Here is a 15,063-nt window from a genome sequence, read left to right as displayed (position 1 = left end):
AAATTACGATTTACTAACAACACTTTTGGTCTATGTATAAAAACGATATGTTAGAGTGTTGGCCAACGTAACTTCAGGTGAAGACTCGAGGTGCGTGGTTCGATGCTCCCTCCCTATGGTAGTTTGTGTTTCTCAGGAAGCTGAGAAACCGACCGTCCTTTGCTGGCGTGGTTATGTTCTTGGTTGAAACAGTTTACCATTTTTGCTCTGGACGGCTTGCAAAGGGCCTCCTGTAAGTTGTTCATTGGGACAACCAACAGCTACGCAAAGGTTATTGCGCCTCATGAAGACCTTTGCCTTTTGATAGGGAAATAGACCGAGCAAGCAAGTAAACAAACAAAAACCTCTTTAAAATATACCGCTTATTTATATGATTATTTGAAAAAGAAACACCTAAAATGGAAGAAAAAAAATCAATGATAGTAACATCCTTGTTTTGTATGTTAGCCCCTACTAGTCATTTGCTAGTATTAAGAAAACGTTCTATTCAGCATTTGTCGCAAATAGTACATTTAGCATCGATTGATTTTTACAACAATATTATCCTCAAATCTTATGTTATTATTGTGAGATATTTTCATGATGACATCTGTTTCGCGTATCACCTGCTTGACTTGCACTACATCAATAATACAAATGCCGCTATACAACTTAGCCAGGCATAGCCTTTCTCGCGACGGCACTGAATAATGCACAACCCAATAGCTAAATACATCATTCTTGGCTGTATGTACAAGTACTGTTGGAGACAAAATGTCTGAATTCTAACGCAATCCTGACCTCGGGTAATGTCTGTACACATGGACCATTAACTGTAAACAAATAACGTTAAATAGTTAACACGTCGCAATAATCCTTCAGCGCTATTGTTGTTTATGAAAACATTTCGTAAATTCTGACATACTGTATCGTTGGTTATTTTCACGGATAAAAAAATTCGCGATTTTACGTTAAAAAGGGTAATTATATTGAAACGAATGAAATTTTGCGACCTCGATATATGGCAATATTGCATTGATTTTGTATCGGATGGCTGTCATGTACACTGAAGAAAGTCAGGAGATGCTTTGGAATGCTTTGCTTGTTTCTGCGAACTAATTCTGAGGAAATACCGTGAAGTTAGAATTTTTCGCGGCAGATATAACTATGCTGACTTCGTAAATACATATTTTAGATTATTATGAGAAATCGAACATATAGCATTCATTGTGGACCATACTTAGCACTAATATCCGGTGTAGCGCGAACAACCGAAGAACGCGAAGTACTGTTTCAATATTTTCTTTGAGATGTTAATCTATTAGTGACATGGTGATCATTCGAAAGCTGTTTACCTCGATGAAGTGTGATGGCAACGTGGCCAATGTAGCCTTCTCACCACTAAAATTCTGAATGAGAAGCATGGTGATTTTAGTTTCATTATGAGTTTCCATTTAGCGATGATAACTTAACATTATACCATAAGATATGTATTATTTAGAGTAAAACAAAAATTACAAGATTTTGAATAATTCAGAGTATGCAAATAACAGCTCTGATTGCGATCCATTATGATGTCATAGGGAAGTATTATTATTTCTTTGCGCGGTGAAGCTAGAAGTTTTCGTCGTCACAATCTGGAATGTAAGGGGCCAGGACATTTTAGATTGAGTGTTGGACCTTTCAGCTACAGGCGATTATCCTAATGTTTGGGATCCGGTGATTTCTACTTCGGTCCGTTCGTCGATTTCATGAAACCGGGATTAATATTCGTCCTGTTCTTAAGGGAATATGACCTTGGACAAGTCACTGTAGTGGTTGCCTTGAACAGGTCGGTGTAGTGATTATGACCCTGAACAGGTCAGATTAGATGTTCTTGCCTTGAACAGGTCGGTGTAATGGTTGTTGGCTTGAACAGGTCAGTGCAGTGGTTGTTGTGACCTTGAACAGGTCAGTGTAGTTGTCGTGCCTTGACCAGGTCAGTGTAGTGGTTGTTGTTACCTTGAACAGGTCAGTGCAGTGGTTGTTGTGACCTTGAACAGGTCAGTGTAGTTGTAATTGCCTTGACCAGGTCAGTGTTGTTGTAATTGACTTGACCAGGTCAGTGTAGTTGTAGTGGCCTTGACCAGGTCAGTGTAGTTGTAGTGGTCTTGACCAGGTCAGTGTAGTTGTACTGGCCTTGAACAGGTCAGTGTAGTTGTAGTGGCCTTGAACAGGTCAGTGCTTTGGTTGTGGCCTCGACCAGGTCAGTGTAGTTGTAATGGCCTTGACCAGGTCAGTGTAGTTGTAGTGGCATTGAACAGGTCAGTGTAGTTGTAATGGCCTTGACCAGGTCAGTGTAGTTGTAATGGCCTTGACCAGGTCAGTGTAGTTGTAATGGCCTTGACCAGGTGAGTGTAGTTGTAGTGGCCTTGAACAGGTCAGTGTAGTTGTAATGGCTTTGACCAGGTCAGTGTAGTTGTAATTGCCTTGACCAGGTCAGTGTAGTTGTAATGGCCTTGACCAGGTCAATGTAGTTGTAATGGCCTTGACCAGGTTAGTGTAGTTGTAGTGGCATTGAACAGGTCAGTACTGCAAGGAAATACCGAATCAAAATGTCACAAAACCTAAGCTGAATTACTGAAGTAAGAACCGGCAGCATGTATAATAAATATCTTTACCATATCATCTCATTTTGCTCTAACAAACGATATCAGCAATCGTGTTGTCTCAAAACAAAATCAAATGACGTTATAGATTTTCGGCAATAACAACTTTGGGTTTTCTTTCATTGGCATTGCCAGTCGAAATAGTCTCCAAACATGTAATTTAACCTGATTTGTGCGGATGTGCGTCAAAAAGAATCCTGAATTAGCACCAGCTTCACGCAACTTTTTCATATAAGTCGGATGTCTTGGAGACTTTCTGTGCTCCAAGGCTTTTTACACGTATGCACATGCACCGCATGCTGTTTCATTAAGTAATTACCTGGAGATATATGCCAGTGAATGCGGTTCAGTAAAATTGTATAATCATGCTGAAATCAGAACAGGTTTTAATTAACTGACTTTTCTATGTATAGCTGTAGGGGCGAGGTAATTTTCCTAGATGTTGGATGCTGTTAGCCGCTACCATAGTGTTCAATCAGCGTTAGCATTACTCGATATTGATTTCTCGATCGAGTTAATGAGCTATACAGCCAAAGCTCTAAGGGAAATTCATAATTCATAACTGCATCATCAGTTGTGTCGTTTGTGACAGAGTCGCGCATATGTTTACAAGAGAGGAAAATGTCCATGTTGACTACTTCAATCCATAGTCCTCTGCTACTAAACACAACTCGGCTGTATAACACAGCTGTAGAGTATTGAAATATCAATTTTCAAAATCCATGTGACGAGATCATGTTAAGAGGAATGATGTTATTTCAAATCTTAGTTTATGCAGTATTGATTTGAGGGATGTCACCATGGCGACATGTAATGTAGTATAATCAAATGATTTGTATTTTTTCCTTTGGTCATTTACATACGATTTTCACAGATAAAGGGTTCAATAACGGACGCTACTAAAGTGTTATCATAATGAAATATCATTACAGGGGCATGACCGTCCTCAAATGATCATAAATGTTGATCGGACGGTGTTAAAAACAAAACAAAATCATTGATATGGTTTGATGTCACAACATCCAATCATTTACCGACGACGGGCTGACCAGCTGTTGTGGTGTATCTCAGTCTATGTTGAAAGACGAGCATGGGCACCACACGAAGTACTATGTAAATGATTTTGGCATAGCATGGCTAGTGGCATTACCAATATCATTACACACTTAGGCGGACAATAAGTGAGGTAATGCCAAAAAAGAACTTAGGAAGAAAATGGTCCTTAGAAAGGAGAGAAAACGATAAAGATCGGAGGTAGAGTTACCTTTCACGATAATGTCACCGAGAAAGCTGGTAGAATTCTTACTCCCTTCGCGCAGGGCCAGTTCTCTTGTAAACACGATAATGTTTCATAGCGACTTCAACCATTCAAAAACGTCCTCTTTTATCCCGATTTGACGTCATGTTTATTTTCTATGTAGTTGGTTGTTGGTTTTGTATCGAGGATGATATGTTATTAAACATCTGCTACCTTCCTCTTTTAAACAGCCATGATGTTCGAATTGATGTTTAGTCACATTTCCTATCTTCTACATCTTATGTCGATGATTGTATAGTATTTTATAACGATTGCTTCATCCGTAGTCAGTAGTATAACGTAGGCTGTCTGCGTCCTACTTGGGGCCTTCGGTAGTATACTTTAGTGGTTTGTAACTTAAGGCCAGTTTCTGGTCTGCACTATCACAAGATAAATGCTTACATGAATGTACTGCAGCTTCCTAAAGACGTGCATTCAATACATACACTCACCTCGTTTACATCGGGGTGTCGGCATTAACAGACCAAAGCTGTTGATAGGACGTTAAACTTACCAGTTAACATGTTCTTGTATACATGTCATGAGAATATTTCTTAACGTATACTTTTTAGTGTCCTTGTTAGATACCAGAATTTTATTCTCGCCTCTATATATCTAGCATCATCGACGTCCGGTTTGATTACAACACATTGCTGTTGTTAGTAACCCGTGAATGCAATCTGCTTCTGTCGTATCTCTACGTTCAACTAGTATTGATTATTTTTCTCCAATAATGTCCTTTTTCCTCTGCAAGGCTTTTTGTGCTTCCCTGATGCTTATTACTATGGTAAATTGAGGCTTTGAAACCGTTGGTACGCCATTACGGCTAATAGACCGTTGGACGGTATACGATTTCTCGTCATCACGTGTCATTACATATTCTACACGTTTGTAGCTCTGAGTCACACGTGATATCTTTCCTAACTAGTCAAATGTACATTTTGTGTGTTGTTTGTTCAATGGAACGACTTGCATACTGATTATTGTTGTTATCTTGATTAATTTTTTATTATTTTTATTTTTCGATAATTAATAATATATTGTTACTTTCCAAAGCATTTGTTATTCCCGATAAACTTCTGTCTTCATTTACAGCTTAAATAGAACCATTGAAAATAACAAACTGCATAATACATCGGCACAGCATTAGTTGAAATAATAGAGTAATTGATTGATTGGTTGTTGCAGGCGCTTTTTAAAATTCGATATTGTACACTCATATGCTTGTACAAATGTCATTGTTGACGATAAACCATGCAAAGCGACACACGGCGATACAGGTTGATATTTTTGAAAACAATAATTCAGTAAGTGGTATTTGTTGTTCAGGAAATGTTAAAGTAAGCTTTTAAAACCTTCATGCCATGCCAACTGTCACATTTTATATTGTCACTAAGTTTACAGCAGCACAAAAGTGTCAATTGCATTACCTTCTAACGATTTCAGGATGTGAACAATAATCCAGTAAGATTTACCGTATATCCAACAGGAAGTGTCGTCAAGCCTTTAGGAAACATGTAATGGTGTTTGATATATCATTGTTTATGTCACCTGAAGACTAGCAATACGTATAGGTACAGTTCTAATTGGATCATATTTGCCACCAACAATATGTCAACTTTTGATTGGGCAATGAGGATCATTCTCGCACAAAATGGAAACGCTGAAAGGCCATTAAGGAACCGTACCTAAATTCATGTGTTTTTATCAATATCTAATTCTTGAATGTTGAATAATTTCATGGAAGAACAATGTTATTAACATACTTGTTAAAGTTAGATTGGGTTATTGTGCAGTCGTTCCTTATACGCTGCTGGTTTGCTTACAGGTGAACGAGAAATTTAAGATATTTCTATGCGATGTTGCAAAAGACTATAATGTTGGCTAGCACTCCTATCATTTTATACAGGAGTTTAATTCTTTGTCAACTTATGTCATGAACGAGTCCTAGAAGGACGAAACAGCTGTGTGATGAAGTTGAATTCACTTTATCTAATATAAATTTGTATCGAAAGATGCTTATCACTGTGTATTTTGTACAATCGTAAATGCTTTTTTATAAGAAAAAAAAAAAAAAAAAAAAGTTCAAAGTTTATAATCTTTGCATTTTCTTGTTATCTTTAGGCAACGATTGCCAACTCATTTCTCCATATGGGACTATTATTAATTTTATATGTAAGCTATGTGAGGCAAACATTATTTTATCATTTCTGTTTCGCATTTAAGAAATACCTTATATGCTACACATATACATACTCATACATATAGCTTGTGGAAAGTTATTTTCGAATGTATCCTAGCCTAGAACAAATTATGAATCAGGAAAACTGCTTCCCAGAGTTTAAAGGTAGCATACTCTTTTTTTCTTTCAGTTTTGCGAAAATGTATCTGGCTCTTTTAACGAAGAAAAGGCAGCAAATTTGTCTTATTTCTGTTAATGGTCCATCATGCACCGACGTACAATGAATTTAAATTTGTGGTAATATTCAGTGAATCTCCTTTTGTAATTTCAGACTGGCAGACCGCTGTGATAGGTCTGATGATATTTTCTGCATCCTTTGGATTTGTGGCCACAATCCTTGCTATACTGGGCGTGTGTACTTCTCCTTTACCCAGAAAAATCTACTACTTCCATTCCGCAGGAGAAATTTTCCTTGTGTGTGGTACGTACATAATATATTCTTTTTATACTTGTAAATATCGATTTTGTTTATCTCGATATTGTTGTATGTATCTAACACTCGTCATTTGTTTGTAGTGTTCACAGATTTATCGAAAATATGATGGGATTCAAAATAAAAGGCCAAGAGGATGCTATGAAATATTCGAATCAATAATTTTGAGAAATGATAAAAACAAGAATTGTTCTTTAACAATTAATTTTCTAAATTAAGTAAATACGGCAAATAATTTAAAAAGATGAAATAGACTACACGTAAAATAAATTTGTGGAAATTTGAAGTAATTTCACTGTAAAATTTTGAGTAAATTTTTTCCCTCTCTTACCTGATTCTGTATTTACTGGTGCTTCTTCTGACATCATGTTTAATAAGTTTTCAGAATATGACAAATGCAGTATATTTGTATGGTATTTTAGATGTCATGAAATCCTTCAAGTTGCCTTTGAGTGGTTCAATATCCTAAGAAGGCCATCTAGGTATTGATTCAGCGACAGGCGAAATGTTTAAAAAGTTTTTGTTATTGTTCAAATTGTCGATACTTTTACCCTAGTTCATAAAATAAAAAAGTTGACAGTGATTTTCTCTTAATTCTGAAGAATAGAACATTAGCACATTGCAATGTTTACTTATCAAATTTTATGATGATTTTATTTTTTTTTATTGATATGGAAGTTACTTTTCCGTTTACAGCTCTCAGTGTAGGCATTGCCTTAATTATATACCCTACCGTTATGGAACTGGATCCCACCATTGAAGTGCACCTGTATGGGCCGGGCTACGGACTAGGGTGGGGAGGTGCCTTCTTTTTCCTTGTGGCAGCTCTGTGTATGACTTTGGACGAGCTAGTGCGAGAATCCTCAAGGGCCAAATGTTGTCGATTTTGTTTTAAATCCAGACAGCGAGAACGATCTGAGCTGCAAAGGGTATGATGAACAACATACGACAGAAAGCTATGATTTATACTGTGAATGTCAGGGATATACAAAGTCGTTGAGTTCATTAAGAAGAACCGAATATCCACAGAAGAAAAAGATCAGAAGTATTCTAACCTGTTTTAAGTTGTAGGAATACTGTTTACTGTCTACATACAACTAAAACTGGATAAGTAGTTTAATTTATGACAAGTATAAGAATATACTTTGACATGAATGTAAAAGCATAAAAAATGCCTGGTGTATGGATTAGGCAGTTAAATGTGCGTGGAAAATATGAAATAATCATGGAAGAGGATTTTAAAACTGTAAATAAGTGAACACAAAGATTACTTTGGAATGATGTTTAAAAAGGGTTCTATGAATAAACGAAAAAGCGGAAATTTTGTTCAAAATTGATTTCGTGTTTACGGTTTCATTTAAATATTGTTTACAGTGAATTGCATTGTTGGATAAGAAGGTGAATGCTCATATTATTTTTTTCTCATTTTGAATAACTTTTAATAATATTCGATTTTTAAAACATTCATCACAGAATTTATCTTGGAAGACCAATGCATACGTTTAACAGATATCAAATTCTTTTTTGCCTTGAAGCTTCTTTCCAGAACGGTTGTGAACCTGCTACATGTAAACTTGCCAGCATCAGTCGCTTGCTATTGTTTGAACAATTGTATATGTCTTACATGTTTTTGTATTAGTAATTTATTATCATTACACGTTTGTGAATTACTAACCTGTATACAAGCAGGATCTTTGTGTTTTTGAAAAAAAACTTGAACTTTTAGATCAATTTCCTTAGAGAAATAAAACCAAACCAAATTAGTTTGAAAAAAGTATTGATAGTACTGAAACGCCTTGCACTTCATGTTATTATAAGAATTAAAAACTTACCCTACGAACAAGGTAAAAATAATTTGTTATATTTGAATAAACAGTTGACAATTCTGTAGGCATGCTGTAAACTAGCCATGCATACACATATATGAACAACAATTTTTATTAGAAAAATAGGTAGGCTGTTAGTGAAACAAAACATTCTGAAATATTACATTGTATTTATTGCATAAGAATAGATTCTCATTGATAATTCTCTTTTCCTTTGTAGACAGATTTTTTGATAATAATACGAGAAATCAATTCAATTTAGATATAGGTGGTTATAAGACCAATACTTGGTTGAATGTGTTTTTAAAATTTTGGCGATGAATATGTCGTTTGCATTGACTTTATACATTCTACATTATTATAATTAAATGTGATACTTTTGCCATTTAAATTGTTCACGCCTTTCACATTATAGTCATTTTCCTTCCTGTTCACTTATCACGAAGCACTATGTTGAAAATCAACCAGGTGTCACATGATCAGTAGCCGGATTTTTATTACAAAACCAAAATATTTATCAGAATTTGTTATCATACTTGTATTTGTTGGTTATGACTGTTTAATGATATTTTGTTACAATTATTCAGAGTATAATAGAATTGTTACCCTTGTACAAATTTGATAATGATATTTCCATTTGAATGAAAATAATCTTGAACATGTGTTGAATTGGGTTGTGCTTTTTGCTTTGCATTTTAATTGTTATGTTGCCTTGACTTAAAGAACGGCTTTAGGTGATACAATATGTGTTAAATAATTACTTAGGGAAAATCAAAATATCTTGTTTATTAATTGATGTTTTTAATCAGTCAGCATTTGCAATGCTTTTGACAAACGCTTGCCTTATTTAGACATCAACAATCATTAGGGTTTCTTAAAGTCGTAACAGTATATTTGTACTCCTGAATTTTACAACAATGATGAATTGAATGTAAGATATTGTATTTTGTACACTGTAACGGTAAATAGTTCTTCTCGAAGCATACTTTAACATTCTAAATATGATTATTTTTTTCAGAAGTTAAACATCAAAGACATAATTGCCAATTCCTGATCAATAAACATGTGCACAGACACCAAACTACTGTGATAAATTCTTGCTGTTGTTTTCCTTTTAACTGTGTCATCATATTGAATAATGATTTAAATATCAAGTAATTTACCAGTGCGAAAAACACAACTACCGTGATGGATTCACAAAAAATTACAACAAAAGTATGTTATACGTTAGCTTAATGTAAATTATTTAGTCAAACAAGCAAAGGTGTTTAAGCTCTTTGTAAGAAGCCAACATCTTAATAATCCGAAAACCCTTAGCACGTGTAATTGGTCTTCGCTCTCAAACAGCACTAACGCTGGCATTCAGTTGTCAAATGGTAGTGATAACGAAATAAGTGAAATCTTCCGAAGAAGTAGCACATAATTTTTATCATTCCAATTTAGAAAATTGAAATCACTTAAACCCATGTGCTCTTACTAGTGAGCTAGTTCAATTACATGTAGAAATCTTTATTGCCAAAACGCATTGTCTTTGAAATGTACTAAACACGAATGTACATAAAATTTCAAACGAGTTTTCATTTCATATTCTGAAGCAAGACTCTTTACTTAGATGGTATAGATACAGGATGCCGAAGACCATTTACGTTTATCAGAACAAAAAAATCAAGTTTGCTTTATCAGCTGTTTATATATTTTGTTTATCTCATCCTGTTCACAGTAATATATCTAGTTCAGACACGACGCAGTTGCTTCCCTTTATTAGCGAGTCGACCTTCAATGTATATATATTGGCAACCCGAAAGTTGATATCGGCGTGTCAATTTCACAGTCTTTCATTATCCCTGATATATCAGTATAATGATGAGGATTTAAGCATGTATGACTTAATTGTGTTTTTTTACCATGAAATTTGCTCACTTAATTGGCTGTGTTAGAATCTGATCTTAGTTAAAGGTAGTATACAAAGTTCCTATTCCTCATGATACAGTCATACGAGCGACTGACGATTGAGAGTAAGTGAAGAAAAAAAAATTAAAAGCGTATCCATAACAGTATGGACAGCAGTTAAAATACATATTTGTAGTTGGAGGTCTATTTTTGGACAACAAAAACCATCGCCAATTGTGTCTAGATGGCAACCCACAAATCCATTCTCATCATGTGTTTAACGACAACCCAGAATAATTAGAAACTGATGTACTATGAGAATATTTGGTACATGTAACCTGACAAAAAGTCAGATTTGAAATATTTTCGATGTGTAAATTTAAAGAAAATTAAAAGCCTTATTATTATCAGATACCAGTAAACTTGTCATTAAAATATATCCTCTATAATGAAATATAACTATTTGAGTTTTAAAGATAAGGGAAATATAACTAGTGAGGGATTTTCTACACATAAAGAAAGAACACGCGAAGATTTCCCATCAAGTATTGAAATAATTATGTAGATAAATTTGTAGAAACGATCCCTATAAAGGTAACATTAAAGTAACTGCTCTGAAGTAACAAATAAAAGAAAAAGACCAAAATTCAAAACAAAAGACCCTACGATCAATCGAGGCTTCATTGACAATAATTACTGAGTTTGAAACTTTATGAGTTTGTAAAACTTACTATATAACATCATTAATCAGAATATCAAAATTTTTTAATAACTAAAGATCGCCGTTGTAAGAGATTTAACACGATTGTAATGATAAACGTGAAACAATTCTTCGTAATAATTTTGTAGATTTATGTTAGTAAAATGGTATAGAAATCTGTAGATAGCATGCATTTGTCAATAAACAACGTTTGAATGATATGAAAATTTCCAGTGATGAATGAGTAAACTTTGCATGAAACACGACGTGATGATTTGTACCAGAAATTGCAACCGATTTATGCTTTAATCAAATTTTCACTTTGATTAGTCTATGTTGCCGACTAAACGAGAGTTTTATTTACTGTTGCGAATAACTCTATTTTATCTATTAATAGAATCAAACAACTGGATTAAAGCGTGGTAATGTAAACGGCCTTATTCTCATATCTATTTGGCCATTGATATGGTTGCATATACAAATTAGAAAACGCTGTTATTTCTAACTTTCTTTTGTTCAGATCTTATGTACAAATATAGAATATCAGCTGATTAGTGTAGACTTTTAATACTTCTTTCCATTTATAACTCTTAATTGATATGAATTTAATAGCAATTAACGTGATAGCGTTTAAAATTTACATCTGGATATATCTGGAGTAATGACGGGGCTGATTGATTGATTGATTTCTTAATTGTTAATGACGGAAAATAATATTAAAAAATAAATAGATAATTATTCTTATTTCATATCCATTAAATATCTGTAATTGTTATAATGACGCGGATATGTCAATTTGAAATTTAGAATAGACATTACCGATCTGAAGCAAATGTTCCGAAACTTGAGATTTCAGAAACAGTAGAGACAAACAATACATTAAACCGCATTGTACAGCTAATTTGTCCTTCTAGGATTCGTCATTGACAATACGATTTGAAATGTTGAAACTTAGGAGGAGACTGACGTTAAATGGGAATAAGGAGCTTAAAATCATATAATATTTCAAACGTGAATTCTTTATCTGTATCATATGTTTTTCACATATTTTGATATACGTTTCAAGACGGATATACTTATATACATATATAACATTTCCCCAAAATACAAATCGAAAAATATAGCTGACACAATTTCTTCAAAAGTGAAAATATTAAACGCGTAATGATATACAATAAGATATTTGATCATCATTTTTTTCAAATTGTTCAATTTTAAACAAATAATATCCGAAATACAGTAAAATAGATATATAATTTATCACACTCGGCGGAGTAAGACGTTTTTATGCAACGAACATAATCAAATAAAACTACATAAAATTTGACGTCACGAGAGAAGACATTCTAATGAAGATACTCTTTATCACAGTAACATCAAGTACGCCAACTAAATAAGGCACATTGTATCTTCTAATTATATTCTATTAGACTCAAAAATTTCCAAACAACCTTTTGTTTGATGTTGGTTAATATTTTCTAAATCATTTAATGTTGTGTTTTGTCGAATGGAAACAGCACGCTACCGATTATCTGCTACAAGCAAATGGGAAGTACGTGTGAGATAATTATAATTTTTTTCTTATTCTTATAAAGGTAGTCGGTACATGACTTTGGCACGAAGTAGGATATAAATATATTATAACAGTTCATATATTGTTTTAGAAATGCTTTATGACTTTTGTTGTATTTTGCTAGCAGTTTGTTCAATTCATCGTACAATTTAATTCACTAATTATGTTATCAATATATGATTCACATTAAAAAATAGATATAAAGTTTAATTAAAAAATATTGCATGCTTAATTTATTATATATAAAAATGTATAAAGTTTAATGTGAATGTATGCAAAGTTACCTTAGATCAATGTTTTGTTTATTCATTATAAACAGAAAAAAGAAGATCGAAGGAAATGTTTTGTACATTTGCATTTGTGAGAGGAATTTTGAGACGGATACTTGCTATGTTTTATTCTGAAATTTTATCTTTCATTGGAGCCCAAATGAGACTGTCCATGTGCTACAGTCGAATAGGGAAGTTCATTAAGGATCATTTACTTTGTGCTTTTAGGAAGACAATGACCGTTGAAAAATTGTTCGAGTCATGATTAGAACGAATTGAGTACGTTTAGATGATCTACAAAGAAAGAATATTTGATATTTGTGTTTTTATCATATTTCAGTTTGATAATTTGAATTTGCTTAAAGTTTTTTTTTCGGAAGGACTGTTATATCTGTTTAAGCCACGCAAATGTTGCCCAGTTGGTAAAATATGTGATTTAAGTTATTTAAATATTTAAAACAAAATGAAAAAAATATTCATAAACAAAGCAAAGTGTGATGTGCATAATATATTGGAGAATATCCTTGATGAACTTCCTTGTCTACAAAGTGTGAGATGAAAATTAGAAGTCGTTTTCTTCATTTTCTCTAACACACTTCGTCTTCCAAATCGTCTTTGTCATTTATATCATCACCCTGTTCTGCTTGAATTATACCACTCAAATATTTTGTATAATTTTACACGATAATTAAATTTATTCAACATTCTCTATTCAGTGTGTTTTATAGTTATATGTTTTCAAAAGGTTATTGGGTGCTTTTGAACCGCCTGAACAGTACAAACCACATAATGGATCTCAGAATCAGAGTCTTATTTCTGCTTCGTTTGAAGGAAAATTCAGAAAAGCCAAAATAAATAAAGGAGTCGATATCACATGTAATAAAACATGGCGTAATTAGAATCCAATTCTCCAAAATGTTTTCCTTTTTTTCATTGTAGTGATATGATCCTATTCGGTTCGATCTCAGGGTTGGGGGATTCAAACAAAACTAAATAAAGCAAAACAATGCTATCGAAAGTTACAAGAAATTTTAAAATGCGCAACGACGCTTACCCTTCCGGAACACCTAACCTTATTTTCAGGAGTCTCGATATTGATCATATTTTCAATTACAAGCAACATCTTATATTTTTTGTTTAAATAAAACCGTGATGTAACACTGAATCAATGCTTATATTTTCATCTCAATAGTCAGGTACTACTTACCTTCAACAGATCAACTTCACTTCACCTGCTTTTCCAGCTACAGCTAACAATTATTCCAGCACGAAACAAGGAACTTGAAGTCCTTCAGCAGTGTCTACCACTTGCTATCTCAATGACTATTCTAAGGAAACACAAGTTAACTACAATAAGAAAATAAGATTTAGACCTCGACTCATATTTACATCTTCATTAGCGAAAAATCATCGATCGAGACTGTTATCTTTGAATCTAAATCAAATTGGTAATAGACTTACAACAAACAAATAGAAGAAAATATCAACTTGTCAACATAATCATAATCCAATATCAAATTCAATAAAACTAAAGCAAAACATGAACAAAAGAAAAATGTACACGGAGACTCCTGAACCAACAAGTTAACGTGCATCAAATACATTCAGCTTCATATCACACAAAGAAATAGGGTATTCGTAACGGGACCATTACGACGATTGTTTAACTTCCGCTTAGTTTTCATCAACATTCATCTTTTTAACTCCTGTGTTACAAGTGTGTCGTAATATATGTAGGTGTTTGTTAATATTTCTAGTGAGATTTGGAAATGTATTTGTGCAATGTATATTATAGATTGGTTATTTGTAACGTTTCGCTGAATTCATTGTAGCTTGAATACGAAAAAAACGACGAGTTAAGCGATGCCGAATATGAACACAGTAACTGCATCAAATTTATTTCGATGTAAATAGATTGGCGTCTTTCATTTCTACTAAAGTTACATGATCATTTCGCACATCATTAGCTGAAAATGTCATCTCGCTCACGTTTGAAATCAATGTAAATCTTTGAAAAGTCGCGCTTCCTGAAGAAATACAAATAAAATATCAGAAGTGATGTAATTGATAAATAAAAATATTAAGAAAATACCAGCATGTCATCCAAACTCAATTTCTATTGAATTTCCATCCAGTTCTTAAGAATGCACGAATTTAATGCTATAATTTGTGTTCCCTAGATAAAGAACCTTCCTGATTTATACCT

At 33.5% G+C, this 15,063-nt stretch overlaps 1 protein-coding gene across 1 annotated transcript in view; it reads left to right on the top strand.

Moving 5' to 3' along the window:
• Positions 1 to 7,534, top strand: part of LOC132563111 (uncharacterized) — an 86,495-nt gene extending 78,961 nt beyond the window's left edge. Inside the window, exons 4-5 of the mRNA XM_060227871.1 lie at positions 6,438 to 6,587; positions 7,296 to 7,534. Of these exons, the coding sequence (XP_060083854.1) occupies positions 6,438 to 6,587; positions 7,296 to 7,534 (389 nt within the window). The remainder of the gene's footprint in view (positions 1 to 6,437; positions 6,588 to 7,295) is intronic.
• Positions 7,535 to 15,063: the final 7,529 nt, after the last annotated feature.

The sequence above is a fragment of the Ylistrum balloti genome, unplaced genomic scaffold (assembly GCF_031769215.1).
Source record: "Ylistrum balloti isolate Yb309-2 unplaced genomic scaffold, AGI_CSIRO_Ybal_v1 Utg371590, whole genome shotgun sequence".
Lineage (NCBI taxonomy): Eukaryota > Metazoa > Mollusca > Bivalvia > Pectinida > Pectinidae > Ylistrum > Ylistrum balloti.
The sequence above is the reverse complement of the archived record's forward strand: the minus strand, read 5'-3'. Positions and strand labels throughout refer to the sequence as shown.